General features: G+C 54.5%; 1 protein-coding gene across 1 annotated transcript in view; it reads left to right on the top strand.

Annotated features, from left to right (window-relative positions):
- GRID2IP (Grid2 interacting protein) overlaps nt 1-20,203 on the top strand; it is a 42,209-nt gene that overhangs the window by 1,454 nt on the left and 20,552 nt on the right. The window contains exons 2-3 of the mRNA XM_025863756.2: nt 5,036-5,471; nt 12,850-13,004. Of these exons, the coding sequence (XP_025719541.2) occupies nt 5,055-5,471; nt 12,850-13,004 (572 nt within the window). The 5' untranslated portion in view covers nt 5,036-5,054. The remainder of the gene's footprint in view (nt 1-5,035; nt 5,472-12,849; nt 13,005-20,203) is intronic.

The following is a 20,203-nucleotide window of genomic DNA, read 5'->3' as shown; positions in this document are numbered from 1 at the left end:
TTACTTCAGTCTGTTTATCCAATTTGCCCGTAGATCAATGTATAAACTGTTTCCAGGGCTATTGTGAATAGTGCTGCTATAAACATTCATGTTTAAGTCTTTATGTGGACATACACTGTTATTTCTCTTGGGGACATAAATACCTAGGATAGGTGGTTTGCATGATAAGTGTACATTTAGCTTTTTTTTTTTTTAAGTAGGCCACATGCCCAACGTGGGGCTTGAACTCATGACCCTGAGACTAAGAGCCAAGTGCTCTACCAACTAAGCCAGCCAGACCATCAAGCAGTATTCCATAATGGTTCTACCATTTTACATCCCCATCAGCAGGGTCAGGTGATGCCATTTTTTACTATCTAGAGAAACATCAGTTTGTTAATCAAGAAGACAAAAGAGGGGCGCCTGGATGGCTCAGTCAGTTAAGGTCTTGATCTCAGGGTTGTGAGTTCAAGCCCCGTGTTGGGCTGCACACTGCTCATGGAGCCTACTTTAAAAAAAAGACAGGGCACCTGGGTGGCTCAGTTGGTTAAGCGACTGCCTTCAGCTCAGGTCATGATCCTGGAGTCCCGGGATCGAGTCCCACATCGGGCTCCCTGCTCAGCAGGGAGCCTGCTTCTCCCTCTGACTTTTCTTTCTCTCTCATTCTCTCTCTCACTCAAATAAATAAAATCTTTAAAAAAAATATTTAAAAAAATAAAAAATAAAAAAAAGACAAAAGAGCACGCCAAGTAAAGCCACCCGTGGGGCTATCACAGTTTATGTGTAATTACCATGCAGCACAACAATTACATGGTCTGGTAGGCATTTGGAGCTGTGCTCAAAGATGTATTCTATTCCAGCATCAGTCAGTCTTTGACCATGCTTTGTGGACACTGGTTCACTCACAGTTCTGGGGGTTTTCTCCCAAAGAGGATATACTGTAATCTCTCTAGCAGAGTTTGTAATGTAAATGAGACTAGAGACATCCCTCTCTCTCTCTCCCTCATACACACACAGTAACTTGGAGCACCTTTGGGATTCCTCAGTTTTTACCTAATGTCCTTTCTCTGCCCCAGGATCCCACATTGCATCTAGTCATCAGGTCTCCTTAGGCCCCTCCAGCTTGTGACAGTCTCTCAGACTTTCCTTGTTTTTGTTGACCTCGGCAGTTTTGAAGAGTCAAGAATGTTTTGTCTGTATCAGTATGGACCGGTGGATATTCATTTTATTTGGGTTATAATCCAACACTATTTTATTGACTTTGTTGCTCAAATTGTTCCAGCACTGGCCCCTGGGAGCCCTTTCAGCTGGCTCCTGTGTCCCTTTGACAAACCCCATCGGACATGGGTGCATGCACTTGAGGGTGAGGGTGTGTGTGTGTGTGTGTGTCTAGCACTTGTGTACTCTCTGGCACTAGAAGATGCTCTAGGCTCATCCTGTGTCCTTCCTGCCCCGGGCCTAGAATCAGTCATTTCTCTAAGCATCCCGGGCTCCTTTTATTGGAGAATGATATTAGAAGCCAAGATCTGGCACTAGATGTGCTCATTGCTGCCGGGGTACCTTGCTTCCACACCCTCTTGCTGACAGAATAAACAGACATACGTTCATATACTAACCTATGCATGTACACAGATCTATAAATATTTCTATATGCGGGGCGCCTGGGTGGCTCAGTTGGTTAAGCGACTGCCTTCGGCTCAGGTCATGATCCTGGAGTCCCGCATCGGGCTCCCTGCTTGGCGGGGAGTCTGCTTCTCCCTCTGATCCTCTTCCCTCTCGTGCTCTCTATCTCTCATTCTCTCTCTCTCAAATAAATAAATAAAATCTTTAAAAAAAAATATTTCTATATGTGTCCATCTGCAGCTGTAGTAAGCTGAGCATGAGTTCATAACTGAGGTCCCCGACTCTAATCCAGTACCTCGCAGATTATTCTATCCCCTTTGCTTGTCTGTAACCTCCCACTCCACCAGAGAGAAACCTGGCAGCCACAGTCCACTTACTTAATTGTTCGATTCCAGCATGCACATGTGTGATTTCAGAATTGTTCACCCGTACCCTGTGGGAAATAGCTTCCCCAGCTAGAGGTGATGTGTGCAGTTCCATACACCTTTAGTTTTGCAGATGCCACTCACTTCCAAAGTTACTTCCAGTGAGCATCTTTTTACCCATCCAAACCTTTTTTCCTGGGCTGGATCTCCCCTTCTTTTGATGATACATCTGACCGTCCGGGCTCCGGCAGTGATATTCTCCATGGAGACCGGGTCCCCATGCCCTCCTGAGTCTCATCAGTCCCCTCTGCCATCACTGGACTGAGGGACACCCCCTCACCTCAAAACAGCCTAGATGAACCCTCTCGACCCACCTGCCAAGCTCCATGACCTCACGGGTGGACCCAGCCCATGGCCCAGCTCCAGCCAGCCTTCACTCCTGTCTGAGCATCATTGCTTGCCCCCCAGGACCATGCAGCAGGGCCCGGCCACTCTGGGCCCTGGCCAAGCTGTCCAGCCATCCTGCTGGTCTGCCTGGTAACTGGGGCCTTCTCAGGTTACTCGGAGGATCACTTTGCCTTAGAAACTCCAGCTGTCACCTCGGGTGCTTCAGTAACTGACGCCAAGGCCCTGAGCAGCAGAGGGCTGGCAACAAGCTAGTGTCCCCAGGCATTCCACAAGCCCTGCGCTCTGTCCCTGCAACCACTGAACTCGCCAGTGAGGAAGGTGAGCAAACCTGGGAGCGCGGGGGGTTGGCTCCCAATATTCTGGGACGGGCGGCCCTGGGATGCCTCCTTCTCATGCCCTGAGATAGTCCATCAGCCCTGCCAGGAGCCTGGATTCCAGTTTCTGGGTGAAGGTGAGAGAGCAGAGAGCGGCCCACACCAGGAGCTCGGGGTGGGTGGGAGAGGACTTAAGTCACTCTGCAGGGCTGGGGACACACGGGAGGGCTTGACCTGGTGTAGAACTCCAGCGGGGTCCGAGTGCTGGCAGCCCCTTTGGATCTGTGGGCTCCACAGGCTGGGTGTAAAGGTGCTAGGCATTGTCTGCTCTGGCCTCTGAGAGGCAGCCTTGCCACAGCTGTGCCCCAGCCCCAAATTCAGAGCTGCCAGCCAGCCCCTCTTTGGTTGTGGAGGAGGTGACTACTTCTCACGGTACAAGAACTGACCTCAAGCTCCTCTAAGACGTGGTGATGCCCCCACCCCATCTGGGCCCAGTGCACCCAGGAGTCCAGCAAAGCCACCAAGTGACAGAGTAAGTGTCCCCGAGGCCCCGGGGCATCATGGCCACCTGGCAGAGGAGGACCAGGTCCCCTGGGATGGGCTCGGGAGGCAGCTGGCCAGCTTTGGGGTATGACAGCCTCTACCACACCCAGGTGAGGAGTGCTCACACTGTCCTCTGGTGTCCCAGTGACACCAATTCTCCCTGGTTGTCCCTTAAGTGTCCCTGGTTCTTCCTAGTCCACGATGCTGCTGGAACCCCGGGTCTCCTCCTCGCCCCAATTCCCCAGCTGCTAAGATGTGTTCAGGTGTCTTGGGAGAGGGAGCTATGGGCGGATGACTCCATGTGGAGGGCCTTCAAATCCAGCCCTCAGACATTCTCCAAAGCCAGAGTCAGGAAGTCCTCAGAACTAAGGACTCTTCCCTGGAAAACGGAGCCTTCACACCACATACGGCCTACAGTTTCAGAGCTGTCCGTGGACTGTGAACAACCCCTGCCCTAAAGAGACCTACAGGAACACACAGAGATTGTTCCATCCAAGACAGTCACCCTCGCCTCCTTGGGCTGAGTTTGTGAACCTCAAAAATAAAAGTTATTGGACGCCTGGGTGGCTCAGTTGGATAAGCAACTGCCTTCGGCTCAGGTCATGATCCTGGAGTCCCAGGATCGAGTCCCACATCGGGCTCCCTGCTCAGCAGGGAGTCTGCTTCTCCCTCTGACCCTCCTCCTTCTCATGCTCTCTGTCTCTCATTCTCTCTCTCGCAAATAAATAAAAAATCTTAAAAATAAATAAATAAAAGTTATTTTGGTGGCACCTGGGTGGCTCAGTCGTTAAGTGTCCGCCTTCGGCTCAGGTCATGATCCCAGGGTCCTGGGATCGAGCCCCGCATCGGGCTCTCTGCTCCGCAGGAAGCCTGCTTCTCCCTCTCCCACTTCCCCTGCTTGTGTTCCCTCTCTCACTGATGTCTCTCTCTGTCAAATAAATAAACAAAATCTTAAAAAATAAAAGTTATTTTTCCAGGAAAAAATGGGTTAACCCAGGAATGGTAGAGAATAGCAATTCAGGACAAGTAAGCTATGGCAAAAGCCATAGATGGGTCCAACAAACAAAAGAGAGGAACTTTATAGAGAAGAACAAGGAAGCTGGGAGGGGTGGTTTTGAACAGAAGTCCATCGGAGAGAAGCAAGAGATGGGGGTGATCATGGTTCCTCATTGGCTAAGTTGCAGGGGTGGTCCTTTTCTTGTAGGAGAGGCAATGCACATCTTTTCCTGCTGGACTTGTAATGGATGATTCTTTTCTGTTTGATGATTCTTCTGTTGGGCTTTGGAATAGATAATCCTTACTATAATTGAGGGAGAATTGTATGGCTCCCCCTTCTGGCCTCCTGACTCCCTTTTAGGAGGTCTCCCTTTATTAAAGTTCACTTTTGTGTCTCCCGCCCACCTCACCAGCCCACACAATCTGGCCTCTTTTGGAGGATAGAGACACCCCCTCCCCTAGACCCAGGAGCTCAGAGATCTCCAAATCAGCCATACCATGCTTCCCCAAGGAAGTCAAAAAGGGGAGTCATACAATTCAAAGGGCAAATACCCGCCAAAGTCAGTAGGAATTTGTGAGCTCATGTCACTGAGAAGTCCTTTTGTCACATGGACGTTGGTGAATTTCAGGCACAGCTGGATCCAGGAGTTGAGACACTATCTTAAGACCTAATCCTCCACCTAGAGGCAGAGAGAAGCAGAGGCCCAGACTGGCGCATCTCCTGGGTCTTTAAGTGGCCTGCAGCGCGGCGGACAGGGCCAAAATGAAACCGCTGTGCGGTCTCTCTCTCTCTCTCTCTCTCTCCAGCCGCACCTCCAGCGCTGCCATGCCGGCCACCAACCAGGGCTGGCCCGAAGACTTCGGCTTCCGGCTGGGCGGCTCGGGCCCCTGCTTCGTCCTGGAGGTGACAGAAGGGAGCAGCGCACACGCCGGGGGTCTGCGGCCCGGGGACCAGATCCTGGAGGTGGAGGGGCTGGCCGTGGGTGGCCTGAGCCGCGAGCGCCTCGTGCGCCTGGCCCGGCGCTGCCCGCGCGTGCCTCCCAGTCTCGGCGTGCTCCCGGGCCCCGAGGGCGACGACCGAGGCACGGGATCCGGCCGTGCGTCCCCGACCCCAGCCCTGCGACCCCCGCGCCCCGGCCGAGCCCTCTCCCTGGGCCGAGAGCTTCTGCGCCTGGCCCTCCGCAAACGCCCCGAGGCCGTGCACCGCGAGCGCAGGCGCAAGGCCCAGGAGTTCAGCCGCAAGGTAGGACACACGAGGGGTGGGGCGTGGTTGGCAGGGTCCCCCGGCAGCTGGGCAACCTCTTCTGGGGCCTAGTGTGGGCCCGGAGCTGAGGAGTCTTCTAGGGACATGCCAGAAATATAATGACGTGCAAGCTTCAAGGCCCTGTACCTAATTTTGTGATTCTGCGTGGTTTTGTGGGGGTTGCTTTTCTCTTTTATTGAGGTACACAGGTGTACAGTAAAGTACATTAAGGGTACAGCTTACAGGATTTTACAGATGCCCTCACCCTTGTAATCAGCCCCTGATCAAAATGCAGATCGACAGAATATAGATAGAGTGTAGAAAACAGAATGATTCCTTCACTCCAGAAAGTTCCAGCGTGCTCCTTTCTCTGTCTGTCCACCCCATCAAGAGGTAGCTGCTATTTTGACTTGTGTCGTTGTAGATGACTTTTGCCCGTTTGTGAACTTTATATTACTGAATACACAGCATGTACTCTTTGGTGCCGAGATTCTTGTGCTCAACATTTTGCTGTGACTTTCATCCATGTCGTGTGGCCGTGGGTCATTCCTCTTACTGCCAAATTACTAACAGTGTCTTAGTCTGTTGCGGCTGCTGTAACAAAATACCAGAGACAGGGAGGCTTAGGAAAAACAGGCATTTATTTCAATGTATTTCTCACATTTCTGGAGGCAAGAAGTCCAGGATCTCAGGGCCAGTGGATTCAGTGTCTGGTGAGAGCCACTTTCTGGTCCACACCCGGGGGCTTCTCACTGTGTCCTCACACGGTGGAAGAGGCAAGGAAGCTCTCAGGGGTCTCTTTTCTAAGGGCACTAATCCCATTCATAAGGTCTCTACCCTCATGACCAAAGCACCTCCCTGAGGCCCCACCTCCTAATACCATCATCGTTGGGACTTAGGATTTTAAGATATGAATTTGGGAGGAACACAAACATTCAGACAATAGCAACATAGTGTGTTTTTTTAAAGAGCCACACTTGTTTCAAGCCCCCACAAAACTGGCTTCTGGCCCTGCCTTACACAGTAGTCTGGCTGGTTAGTTGGCGACAGGAGGCCCTGGTTCAAGTCCCTGACCTTCCAAAGGCATTTCCTATCAGACTTTGGCAGGAGCAGACCCTGAGGGTGGCAGGTGGAAAGTTAGGGCTTCCCCGAGGACTGAGAGTCAGATCCTGGAATGGCCAACATCCTTAGCCACAAGAGGAGTCCAAGGTCTGAGTCACCTACGGGAAGCAAGGGGTGGCCACCAGGAGAGACAGAGACCCAGAGCTGGAAAAGAACATCTGAGGATGGAGTTGTCCTCAGGCCAGAATCCTGAGCAATCCCCGATTTGCAGAAACCTGGCCCTTTTCTGGACAAATCCAGGGAAATCCAAGAAACCCGGATGTAACACAGGGAAGAGGCTGACCAGTATGGTCTACCGGGGCCCCCTGGAAGGTGTCACCGCAGCAACTACCCCAGGCTCCTCCAGGGCCTTCAGATGTGAGTGCCCAGCCCAAGATCTTGGAAACTCAGTTTGATGACTGGGACACTTGAGTTCACAGACACCCTCCCCTGTCCTCCATGGAAAGGGCACTGCTCATTCGTCCTCTTGGCAGAGCGTGGCCATGAGGTTTTGGGGGGCAGAGGGCTGGGAGCCCTGCTGTTAGAGAACTGGTTCCCAGTCCACTGCCCAGGTATCAGATCTCCATTCACCTGGCCTTCTCCAGCGCCCAAGCTTGGTCCAGTCCTCCCTCCTTCTAAACTGAACCCCCTCAGGAGCCTCACTTCCACCATGTACCCTGGCATGACCCCTTGTCTGGGCAGGACCCCAGCTTGAGCCTTTCAGCCCATGGCCCCGGAGCAGGCCAGCCTCTGTAGCCAAGTGTATGCAGTCACTCACACAGACACACATGACTCAACTCTGGCCTCACCAGTGTCCAGCTCCTCAGAAGATGTGGCTTTCTTTCTATCCCGAGAACAGGCTCTGCTGTTATAACAGACATCAAACATCGTGGTGCCTTTGCACACCCCACGTGTGCAATTTATTCTCCATCCACACAAAGTCCTCTAAAAGTTCAGGCACTCTCCAGGCTGGCTGACCTCTGCACGAGGCCTCGACCTGCCAGGCGCCCCCATCTCAAAGTGCAGCTTCAGGAGTTTCTGTAGAGGAGGAAGAGAGCGTGGAAACATGCCCATTGGCTCTCAAGGACTTCAGAGAGGGAGCAAAGCGCTGCACCTGCAGCTGGCGCTCATTGGCCAGAACTAGTCACACCGCTGCTCCCAAAGGGTGCTGGGAAATGCCGTCTTCTGTGAGCCCAGGGAGGGGAGGGGAGCTGGCAATATTGATGAGCTTGAGTGGTTCAGTCCATCCCTGCTGCTGTAACAGAATACCAGACTGGGTGGCTTAGAAACCACAGGAATGTATTTCCCACAGCTCTGGAGGCCAGACGTCCAAGATCAGGGTGCCAACATGGTGGAGCGAGGACTCTCTTCTGGGTGGCAGACCTCTCATGTCCTCACAGGAGGGAAGGAACTGGGAGCTCTCTGGGCTCTCTCTCATAAGGGCACTGATCCCATTCACAAGGACCCCACCCTCATGACCTCATCCCCTCCCAAAGGCCCCATCCCCTAATACCTTCACATTGGACGGTAGGTTTGCAACATATGAATGGGGGGGCACCACCATTCAGACCGCAGCAACTGGTAATGTCTGCTATAATTCCAGATGACCTGCTACAGAACCCAAGGCCTGTCCCAGACTCCATCTGACCCCTGGAGAGTTGGAAGGGGGCACGGTGAGAGCCCCCAGAAGGGCAGGATGGATTGCAGACCTGGCTGCAAGGCAGGGCCAAGGTGGTGAGCGGTTGCCCAGGCCAGCCAGGATGTGTGTTCTGACAAGAGGGAGTGGGAGCGGTGGGTTCTCGTTTGAGCTCACCAAGTACCTCCAAAAACCAAGAGCAAATCCCCAGAAGAGACTGCCTCAGGACAAGGCAAGGCTTTCTGGCAATTAGCTCCCGGGTTCTCACTGGTGCTCTCCCTGCTCCAGTTTTTTCTCCTTGAAGATTCTGATATTTAAGAGAAAATCCATTAGTGTCCCGTGATGGTGCCTCACGCTTAGATGTAGGTTGAGAGCATCTGGGTAATAGCTGACACCAAAACCACACTGTGGCACAGGCCCCAGGGGGGAGGAACTATTTTTTCCTCTTTCTTACATAAAAGTCTTTCCAGCTAGCCATGTTCTCCTTTGAATTGAGGCTGCCGCTGACTTTGATCGCAAAACCACTAACCTTCCTCGGCACAGTGGGTGCATGAGGTGGGGCTGCTGGTTCTGCGGACTGCCCTACTCACCGCCGGGGAAACTGAGGTCAGCAGGAAATGCAGCGAGAGGACAGCCAGCCATCTGTGGCTCTTGGGTTCAGCTCCTTAAACATTCACAGAGGGTCTACTATGTGCCAAGCCCTGTGCTTGGGGCTGGGCAGGAGCAAGACCTCAGGTCTGGGTCTCAGGCCGTCACGCCAGGTCATGTCAGGTGGAGGAGACAGATAGCAACACAGACTTTGTGGGGTGCACGTGCTAGGACTCAGGCATGAGGCCCCCGAAGCCCCCTGCTTCTGTCACCGCCTCTGAAAAGCCAGCCTTAACCCCCTTGTGCAACTATCTAGGAAGGAGTTGGACATGCAGTTCTGAAGCTCCAGAGCAAGCTCTGGGCTGGAGATGGAGGTCCAGAAGTCACCATTTGGGGTCCTTGCCCAGAGAATTGACATGGAGCGTTGCCAGTAGGGGGTGCCCTGCAGTGGGTCAGGGCAGTTGTATAGAAATAACAAACGTAGACAGCTTTGGGCCAGGAAAAGTAAGAGGATGCTCGGGTTGCAGGGTAAGAAGGACTTTATGTACTCATGTATTTATAGGTTGGGAGAGACTCGAACATTTACATAAGCTGAAGGGAAGGAGGCAGTAGAGACAATGAAATCCATGTGTTTTGCCATCATTGATGACTGGACCTGTGACGCCCCGGGGCCCTGGGAGATAGCTGTGTTGAGGACAGGCAGGGAATCTGCTCCCATGCAGCGGGTGTCCCTGTGGGGAAAAAGCCAGCGAGGAAGTGGACAAATGTATAAACAAGCTATCTGGGGATCATGATCAAGGAAGTGAAGAAATAAACAGGGAGATGAGAGAGAGAGAGATGGGGGCTGCCTGGCCACAGTGGTCAGGAAGGCTCCCTGAGGAGCTCACTTTCACGAGCTGAGAGCCGAGTGACAAGTAGGTGGAGGAAAAGGAGGTGGGGCGGGTGGGGCGGTGGGGTGTCTGTGGACTGGAGGGCCGACCTTGGTCAGGAAGGGGGAAGCTCTTCATTCTCTGACAGTGGAGGGTGGTGGGGAAGGATGCTGTCTGTGGACGTTGGGGGTGGATGGAAGGTGATGAATGTGGTATGAACAGCCCTAGCTCTGGCGGAGGTTGCGCCCACCCTCCCCTGAGAGAGAGGTACGGCAAACCCACACACTCACTCCGTCACCCAGCCGCCCACCTGTGCTTCAGGGTCAGCTCAGGGCATCGGTGTCCAGCTACACCCCAGAACCCCTGACTATCAAGGGAGGGCTCTCTTGGAGTACAGACAGACAATGCTTAACTGCTGCATAAACAAAAACTAACCATTTCAGACACAAAAGCCGCACACTATATGATTCCATTCACAAGCAGTATCCAGTAGAAGCAAATCCATGGAGACAGAAAACAGATTAGTGGTTGCCAGGGGCTGGGGACGAGGGGAGTGGGGAGTGAGTACTTTGTGGGTACAGAGTTTCCATTTGGGGGAGTATGAAAATGTTCTGGAACTGGATGGTGGTGATGGTTACACCACGCCGTGGCAGGTACTTAATGCCACTGAATTGTACACGTTAAAATGGTTACAATGGTAGTTGTATGTTATGTGCATTTTTACCACAGTAAAAAATAAAGGGGAGAAAAAGGAACAGTGATAACATGCCTTCCTTTTCCTGACTGTATAAGTCATATAAGCTCACTATAGAAAAGATGGAAACCATTGACTTACCTAAAAAAACTCCAAATTAATATGAAACTTAGTGCATATTTCCAATTCCTAGATATATGGGTAATCATATATGTCTAAAAATATAACACTGTGTATTCCATTTGTAAACTGTTTTTCTCACTTGCCTGTTTATCACATTTTTCTGTATATTTTATAACAGCTTTATTGAGATAGATTCACATATCATACCATCTACTCATTTAAAGTGTACAATCCAGTGGTTTGGGGTATATTCACAGATTTGTGCAACCGTCACCATGATCAATTTCAGAACACGCTAGTCACCCCAAAAAGAACCCCCACACCCTTGGCCATCACGCTCCATTTCACGGTTTTATTTTTTATTTAAGATTTATTTATTTTGGAGAGAGAGAGAGCAGGGAGAGGGCCAGAGGGAGAGAATCCTCAAGCAGACTCCTCACTGAGTGTGGAGCCCAGCGCAGGGCTCAATCCCAGGACCCCAAGATTATGACCTGAGCTAAAATCAAGAGTCGGACACTCAACTGACTGAGCCACTCAGGTGCCCCTCATGGGTTTTTGTTTTTGTTTTTAAGATTTTATTTATTTATTTGAGTGAAAGAGAGTGAGCAAGAGACAGAGAGCACAAGTCGGGGGGGCGGGTGGAGACAAGCAGAGGGAGAGGCAGACTCCCCTCTGAGCAGGGAGCCTGATGCAGGACTCAATCCTAGGACCCTGGGATCATGACCTGAGCTAAAGGCAGACACTTAACCGACTGAGCCACCCAGGGACCTCAGCCCCTCCTTGTTTTCAATAAATATCTACAGCATCATTCTTTCTGGCCCAAAAGTACCACATTGCATCAAATTGAAAACATTGTCAATTGCAAGGCATCCCATTTTTTTATCACAAAAAGAGAAATGCCCCTGGCAATAAACCCATGACACATACTTCCTTATCACCTACTTGTCACTTAATTTAGTAGTTATTAGAAAAGGACTTTAGACTTATATGAACATATTTTGTACCAGCAATGCACATAAGTCAGTGTAAGTAACAATATAAACACTTACGATCACATCCATATGCATGGCAGCTAGCCATAAGATACATCCTGATTTCAGAGATTTTAGAATATGAAAAAAATGCTCACCCCAGAATCAACACTATCCGGTACTACAGAGTATCAAGTGAACTTGGCTCTCAAGCAACAGACGTTGACTCTGCTAACTTAGGCAGGAAAGGGATTTGTGGGAGGAACAGTTTGCAGAATCCGCACTGGAGATCCAGCCTTAGAACCAGGACAGGATCGGCAACCTGGAACCCAGCTGTCCTTCATCACCCCGTCAGGAAGAGTCTGCTCAGGGTGCACCGTGGGGCTTGGCTACCACCCTCAACAAGCTCTGCTGTCCCCGCATCTCTGCATCATTTCTTCAAGAGCCAAAACTCTAGACCAGAGCCTCCAACTGCCCAAGGCTTCCACATAACTGCCAGGATCCTGCCTCCCACGTAGCCTGGGGTTTCCTTCTTTCTTAGCTGAATAGCCAGGACTACAAATATCCCCCAAATGGATGTGCTAAAATGATTTATTCCATATTATCAGATATCTCTATTGCTTCCAATGTCTCCATATTATGAACAACGCAGAGGTGAGCCTCTTCACTCAAATATCATTGTGCATCATCCTGTCTTTCGGGACATCTCTAGGATACATTTCTAGATCACTGAGTAAGATGATGCGCGCATTTTCAGGCTCTGGACGCACTTACCAAGGCTGGCCTCCAGAGACACGGTGCCTACTTGCATGTCCCTTTCCAGCGGATTCATGGACTCCTCTGAGTAGATGTACCTTGATTGGTATCAGCTGGTTGGTACACACAGCAGAAGAAAACAGAAGTCCCAAGGGAGCGCTGAGGGAGTCCGAATTCAGGGCCAGGCACACACTCCAGGGCTTTTCTGTGGAGCCAGAATGTTCTCTGTGGGATCTCTCAGCGCACAGTGTGGTGGAAAGGAGTATAGTGTTATAATAATAGTAACTAGCAATTACTGAGCACCTGGCACATTGTAAAGCTCTTGTATTGATTCCTTTGATCCTTACAATACTCAGTAGAAGGGCTGTCTCTGAGTTTGAGTCCTGACCCCGTGGCCTTGGGCAGGTCACTCCACCTACACCAGCCTCCGTGTGCTTAGATGTAAATGAAGACATTAGCCATGTCCCCTTGTTTGTCTGTTAGGAGGTGGGTAATGTGATTTGGGTAGAGAGCTCACCACAGAGCTCAGGCAGTGCTCCCATGTCAGCTGTCATGGAGGTAAACTGAGGGAGGAAGGGAAGGAGGTGAGCAGTGTTCTGCTCTGGTCCCCTGGGGTCATTCACCAGACCCTTCCGTGCAGGTGGATGAGATCTTGGGGGACCAGCCCACTGCCAAGGAACGGGTGTTCGCCGCCCTGAAGCAGTTTGCGGCTGAGCAGCGGGTAGATGACCTGGTGTGGGCGCTCACCCTGGAGCTGCCCCGCGAGGCCCGCACGCCACTCCTGGACAACCTCAGGTACCTCGGTTGCGGGGAGGGAGGGGCAGGCAGGGTGTGTCTCGCTCGGGGGTGCCCACTCTCCCACCACCACCCCCGGCACTGCGCGTCCTGCTACCAGATGGGGCCCCAGTACCAACCCACTCCCAGGGCATCGCTGTGAGTGATAACAGAAGGGCTGCTAGATGCTGGGCTGGGACAGGCTGCAGAGAGGACCCACCTCCTGCGGAGAGGACATCCCCATGCTAGAAACAGTGTGTGCTCTCTGACCTTTGATGATGCCAGCTGTGTGCCAAGGACCTCACCAGGGCCCTAGAGGAACATTCTCTGGCTGGATCATATCCGTGCTATTATTATCCCCATTTCCCGGAAGCAAACTGAGGCTCAGAGAGGTTAAGAGGCTGGCCCAAAAGTCATACAGCAAATGAGTGGCTGTCACAGGACCGTGAACCCACCAGCTGTGCACTTTCTGTTCGTCTGCTCAGCTTTGGACCCTGTAAGTTTATCCTTTAGGAAAAAAAATTCCTGGTGAGTTGACACCTGGAGTGGCCCCTGAATCTCCCAAGCCCCCCACACCCACCCACTTTCCTGCCGGGGTATCACTGCCCAGCACAGCACAGCTTTGATCAGGCCCCCCACTGGGCCGGAGTGACGCCTTCCCTGTCAGGATCCTGGAGGGGGGCGCGCCTTTCTCTCCTCACCCTGCCTCCAGGGCCTGAGACTCCTCCCCCTCCCCCTTCCTGGGCTCAGCCCGCCCCCTCCCCTTGCTGCCATTCACCCCGCAGCCTGCCCCTCCCTCTGGGCCTGGCCAATGTCAGGGACGGGGCTGGCCACCACCACCCCCCTCCAAAGCCCGGGCGGGCGCAGCAGCTGGGCTCAGCAGCCCAGCACAGAAGGCCACGGAAAGAGGCCACCATGAGCTGCCTGGGGTGAGTTAGGGGCCTGCCCCTTGCTACGAAAATCCAGAGAGGAAAAAAAAGTTATTCCTACAGCCTAATTTGCAGTGGAGATGATGTGCTGGTGCTGAGGGCTCCCGGGGGGGGGGGGTGTTGATGAATGGACAGGCCCCCACCCCACCCATCTCTACCAGGGCTGGGCCAGGGGCGCGGGCGGCTGGCTGTCCCCTGGGAAGTTGGCATGCGCGTGTAGCAAGGCTGCTAGCAGCCGGACTCAGCTGGAGGCCCTCCCCATCCTCCTCATCTCCCTTCGGAGCTGCCCTGGCTTCCGTCTGTGTCGCCTCTGCTTCCCGGGACAGCCTGTCTGCCTCCCCACGCCTGCTTTCCCGTCCGCAGTTGTCCCCAGGCGACCGCCGGCAGCGGGTCAGGAAGAGCAGGGTGGGGGAGGCGCCCCCTTGGGCGCACTGGATTTAGAGCCTGGGAAGCGGGAACCCTGGACATCGGGGGATGCCTGGTACCCGCAGCATCCCTGGGGCACTGCTGGGGAGGATGAAACGGCAACCTCTATTGTCAGCGTGTGTCAAGTGTGACAGGAAAATTGGGGAGGATGCTGGAAGGGGGGCAGCGCCCAGCCGGGCTCTGCAGGGAGAAGGGTACCTTGGCAGCGCGGCTTCAGCCACCCCAACTCCCACCTCCTTCCCCTCCATCTCCCCACCCCCACCCCCAGGCTCTGGTGGCCCACATGCTGGGTTCCAGGGTTTCAATAGCGATCCGCATGCAGAACTTTCTAGGGGAGAGCTCTCAGGGTGCAGGGAGGAGTCACAGGCACACAGTCATCTGTGATTCTGAAGGCTGAGTGCCAGCAGCCTAGGGCTAACTTAGCAGGGGGGCAATCAGGGTAGGCTCCCTGGAGGAGGCAGCAGGTGCCACTGCTGTGGCTCAGTGACCCTCAGAGTCTGTCTGGCAGTATGTCCTGTGGAGTGGATAGACAGACCCTAAGAGGAGTTCATCAGGGCCGGGCATCTAGCCACAGAAGTGGACACTGCCACGGCGAGTGGTGCCACTCAGTACCCAACACTGAGTACACGACAGTACTGGGCTGTGAACCACCTTGCTTAGGATGGGTGGCCACAAAGAGCGACAGTTTTGGCCTTAGGATACTCCATTGAGGAGAGACAGGGTTTACATGAGTGAGCGCAAACGGTGCGTGAAGCTGTGTGTGTGTGTGTGTGTGTGTGCGTGTGTGTGTGTGTGTGTGAGCTTGGCAGGGGCTGGAACCCACCCAAGTCACTGTGTGGCCTCCGAGAGGTGGTCCCCGTGGCCAAATCAGAAGGCTCGGGGTGTGTGAGCTTGGCAGAGGCTGGAACCCACCCAAGTCACTGTGTGGCCTCCGAGAGGTGGTCCCAGTGGCCAAATCAGAAGGCTCGGGGAGAAAGGAGAAGGAGCAGTGAGACCATGAAGCACGGTAGCCACATGTGGCTTTTTAAAATTAAATTTAATGACTACTAAATCAAATTTGAAATTCGGCTTCTCAGTCTGACTAAGCCACATATGACTCGTGGCCACAGTGCAGGATGGTGCACCTTTAGAACATGTTCATCATCGAAGAAAGTTCTCTTGGACAATGCTGCTATGAGCGTAAGATTTGGGTCAGTGGTGGTAATGGCAGCAAAGGGTCTCATCTTCCTCCATGACGGCAGTTCACCCTGCAGCTCAGAGCTTAATTTGGGTCTATCCCCAAGGGGATCCGAGTTTGATGAAGTGACAAAATGACTTTCTAATTAGGACAGGCCAGGCCAGACAGCTTGGGAAGTGTGACGTGGTTAGGAGGGAGCAGGAAAGCAAAGGCAGCTGTGTTTCAGGAAATCTGGAAGGAGAGGGAGGAGCCGGCAGGTGGCAGAAGGAAGCGCAGGGACAGTGCTGGAGGAAGCTGGGGTCTGGAATCCCCACAGGCCTCGCTCAGACCCCCAAGTCCACTCACGGGCTGTGCAACCTTCAGCAGGTTCACTGACCTCTACAGTCTGTCTATAAAACGGGGTGGGTCATCCTTCCGTGTTCCCAGCACAGTGCTTGGTAGGCAATCACAGAAATGGACCCTGCCAGCAGGACACAGAAAAATGATTAGCTGAGAATCGGGGGGAGGGTGCGAGGAAACACCTGTACCCCCTCCATCCTGCTCTGCTTTAGGGACCAGTGTCAAAGACACCATAATACAAAGTGATCGGGAGAATTCTATGAAACCATGGGACATAGTATGTGCTCAGTTAGCGTGGGCTTCGCCTCTGGAAGGTGTCTTTCTCCCTAGAGCAGGTTTCTCAGCCATGGCACTTTTGACACTTGGGGCCCGATAATCCTCTGTGGTTGGGAGTTGGCCTGTATGTTGTAGGATGTTTAGCAGCGTCTCTGGCCTCTGCCCACTGGATGCTGGTAGCACACTCCCCATCCCAATTGTCATTTTGTGACCATCAAAACTGTCTCCAGCTAGTACCAAATGTCCCTGGGGGGCAAAATCCCCAACTGAGAGCTTCTGCCCCAGAGTGATCTGCCTTTAGTAGCACCCTCTCACGGGGGCGGGCACTTCCACAAACTCCATCTGTTGCTTGACCCCCACCCCCCCCCCCCCCTTGTCTTGGGCTATCTGATACACCAGCTGCTATCCCCTTCTGATGCCTTCCCTGTGTGCTGGAGCGCTGGGACAGAGGGGTGCCGTACGGTGCAGACAGACAGGTACAAGGATAGGGGATGACAAGGACGCCGGGCCCCAAGGCAGTGTGTGTGCACTTCTGCCTCTGTCCGGATGCAGGCGTGAGCATTTGCTCCATGCTCACACCTCCTCCGCCCACAGTGAGGTGGACAGTCTTCGTAGCCTTTGGGCTGGCCTGGTTCTGGATGCTGGGCCGTTGTACCCAGAACCAAACTATCCGAAGTGGCTTTGTCATGATGGGACGGCTGTGGCCCTGCAGATGTAAGGGAGCCGTATTCACTGTAGAGGTTTTCAGGCATTTCTCTCCCTGACGGGGCTGAGGACAAGGCCTGGAGGGATGCGGCATGTGTGCTGGTTCTGGCTTGCTGTTGCTGCAGGGGAGAAAAGCAGCCCTGGCTGATCATGGGAGGGCGGTGGTCTTGCTGGGGCCAGGAACGCGGGGCCGAGGTGTGTTGGGCGGCGTGGTCTGAACCGAGCACCAGGTCTGACCGGCTGCAGGAACCTGTAGGCAGAACCATGTAAGATGTCCCTTTCTCCCAGTGACTGAGACAGAGGGAGGGTCCCAGGGTTTTCTGCCTCTGCAGCTCCTGTCTGTCTGGGTAATGGCCAACTCCTGGTGAGGAGAGAGCCTTATGCTGATGTCCCCCAAGGAGCCCCTGCTCAGGAAGTCCTGGGCTGGCTTCCGGTATCTACGTGCCCTTTCCTGCAGGCAGGACAGGATCAGGGAGAAAATGACAACGCAGTGGGTTCCACGGGGTCTACTCCCGCTCTGACTTCTGGGAGTAGCAGCCGCAGAGCCAGAGGAAGGGTCCAGGCTCCCTTTCTTGTCATCCCCCTCTCCTCCCCTTAGCTCCCTCTCTCCCAGTAGGAGGCCTCCATCCCCACCCCCCACTTGGAAGTTGCCCCAGCCTGGCTGCCCCTCCTCATTTCCACTCATTCACCAGATCTCATATGATCTCCTTCCTCTGTGATTCCAGAATGTTGCCACGTGTCCCATCCCACACCCTTCCCTGTTCCCCTCCCAGCCTCACCCACTCCCCTGGCGCACCAAAACCTCTGGGGTCCCTCCTCCTCTCCTTAAATCCTTAGACCCTCCCCCCCTCCTCACTGAGTTCAGTCTCAGCGGTTGGCAGTGGCAATGGCATTCAAGGCCTCCCTCACTAACCGCTTCTTGATTAGCGCTTCACCTCGGGTGGGTGAGGGGGGCTTCCCCTCGCTGACCCCCCTCCCTGAAACCTAGCGCAAAGGCCACGCCCTCCGGAAAGCCTTCCCATGCTCTACAAAAGAAAGTCGGGGCTTCTTCCGAACCGTGGGGTTCAGTCTCGCTGCAGCCAGGGGCCGGGACTCGCCATGGTGCAGGGGACCTGGGCGCCCCGGCCCGATAGGTAGGAGGCGAGACACCTGGGGAGGGACTGATGGAGGGAGAGGAGAAGAAGCGGCGTTGACAGTTCTGAACCGCCCCCAGTTCCCCCGGAGCTAGCTGTAGGGTCCCCCGTGGGGGCGGGGCGGGGCGGGGCCTCCGGAGGGGGCGGGCGCGGGGCCGCGGGCCGGGCGGGCTCGGGAGGGGCCGAGTGCGCTCGCCCCGCAGAGGCTCGTGGAGTCGCGGCGCCCTCGCTGTGCTCGCGGGCTCGGCCACCCCTGCCTGTCGGCACCTGCCACGCCGCCGTCGCCGGCTCCAGATGGGGAAGGACCAGGGCTTCTCTCGGCACTTTCGGTAGTTTCCTCACCGCGCCCCGCGTCCCCGGGAACTGTGCGCCCTAGGCGCGGCGGACCCGCCTCGGGCGGCCTGAGAAGGGGTGGGGCTGGGGCACTGAGGTGGACACCCACCCGGCACAAGGGGGCGAGTTCCCCGCGTTGGATGCCTGGAACCTGCACGCGCCCCTGGGGGTCGGGATGGGGATCGGAGGGGGGACCAAGGGCTGCGACTGAAAAGCTGTCTTTCCTTCCTACAATTGGGCAGGTCGAGGGAACTGGCCAGAGAGCCGAGGCAGGGAATGTGGTAGAGAGAGAGGACCCTAGGGCAGCCCCTAGGAGGAATCTGGACACGGATTTACACCTGACCCCACCAGGCAGAGGGAACAGAACTGACTGACTGGAACGTCATTGTGTGGCCAGGGAAGCCTCCTGTGGCCTCAGAGAAGCCAGTTGGCATAGCAGGGACCTGGGAGTCCTGGGGCAGCCATGCTGTCAGGGTCAGAGGAGCAGCGATCTGCCACAGTGGTCCACGAGGCCCCATTGTGCCTGGCTCTTCTGGGCCAGTGGTTTCAGAGCAGACCCAGGGCTGGGGTGCCTGGCAGACTGAGCTGCATGGAGGGCCAACACAAGCCAGGAAGGGCATCTGGCTCACAAGGCAGCCTTGGCCTCTGGCTTAGTCCCAAGGACACCAAGCAGAGAAAAGGCCACCAATCTTCTCCCACCTGTGCAGTTGGTGACTCACCATGGTTACCACACTGGGGCAGGGGGAGGGGGGGGTGGCGTGGCAGGAGGTCTTTTCTGATTGTTGCTGGAGGGTGGAGCTGGGACAGTCATCTGGCCCCTGCCCAGGTTGGACCTAGGGCCTTCTGGAGCCTGGGGCTGGAGCCCAAAGTGTGAGGTGGACAATTTCTGGCTTGTCATCCCTCCTTTGCCTGGGCATGAGGCATGTGGTGGGACTGGGAGGGTGTGGGGAATGTGCTTGTCAGGCAGATGGAGGTGTCAGGCTCCAGAGACCTTGAGTGACCATTTGGGGAATGTGGCTGAGGCTCTAGATTTTCGGGAATCGCTGTGGGTGGACAAGGATGAACATCAGGCCAGAATGCTCCTGGAAGAGTTGAGCAGGCCTTTCATTTTGGCCTCCTGGTCACCTAGAACATTCAGACCTGGAGCAGAGCTCACTGAGGGGCAACCCTGATGCACCTTCCTCCTGGAGGACCCACATCTCTTCCCTCCCACCAGGCAGCTTATTCTGCCTGCCTTGTCTTACTAATCCTACCCAAGAGGTCAGGGAAACCGATTGGGGGCCACTGGATGACCTCAGAGGGGTTGTATTACAGCTGGCTGCAGAGCCATTGTTCCCGTCTTCCTCCCTCTTCCCCACCATGCCCTTGGCACTGGCTCCTGGTACAGAGAACATGGAAGAGAACATTGGGATGCGGCCAGGGAGGCCTCACTAGACACCAGAACTTCAGAGGCCCTCGGCAGAGTCCTGCCACTGTGCCGAGGCTCAGAGGCTGGCTTTCTGTCCAAGCTGTGTCACCCTGGAAAGTTACAGATCTCCTCTGAGCCCCCCGGATCCTCTGCCATGGACAGGGGAGTCCACCAGGATATTAACTGTGCCATTACTGGGAGGTATGGCTGTGCTGCTGGTGGGCCCCCTGATTACTGAGTCACTGAGTCACTGAGTCCCTCCTCTGTGTCAAACCCTGACCGGTCACTGTGGCTCCCAGCCAAGCTACAGACCTAGCCCTCAGAGAACTTCCAGTCTTGCAGGAGACACCCACAGGCACCAGGGAATCAGCCCAGGGTGTAGACCCCACACAGAGTCCACCCAAGCCTTCCCACTGCCTCTCATCACTTTCTCCTCTGAGAACAGGAACCACAGTGCCTTCAGCTTTGAACCCAATGGCACGGACAGCAGGGTC

Source organism: Callorhinus ursinus, unplaced genomic scaffold, assembly GCF_003265705.2.
Source record: "Callorhinus ursinus isolate GAN/ISIS: 27379988/994484 unplaced genomic scaffold, GSC_fseal_2.0 scaffold70, whole genome shotgun sequence".
NCBI classification, from domain to species: Eukaryota; Metazoa; Chordata; class Mammalia; order Carnivora; family Otariidae; genus Callorhinus; species Callorhinus ursinus.
Note: the sequence above shows the minus strand (reverse complement) of the source record. Positions and strands in the feature narration are given on the sequence as shown.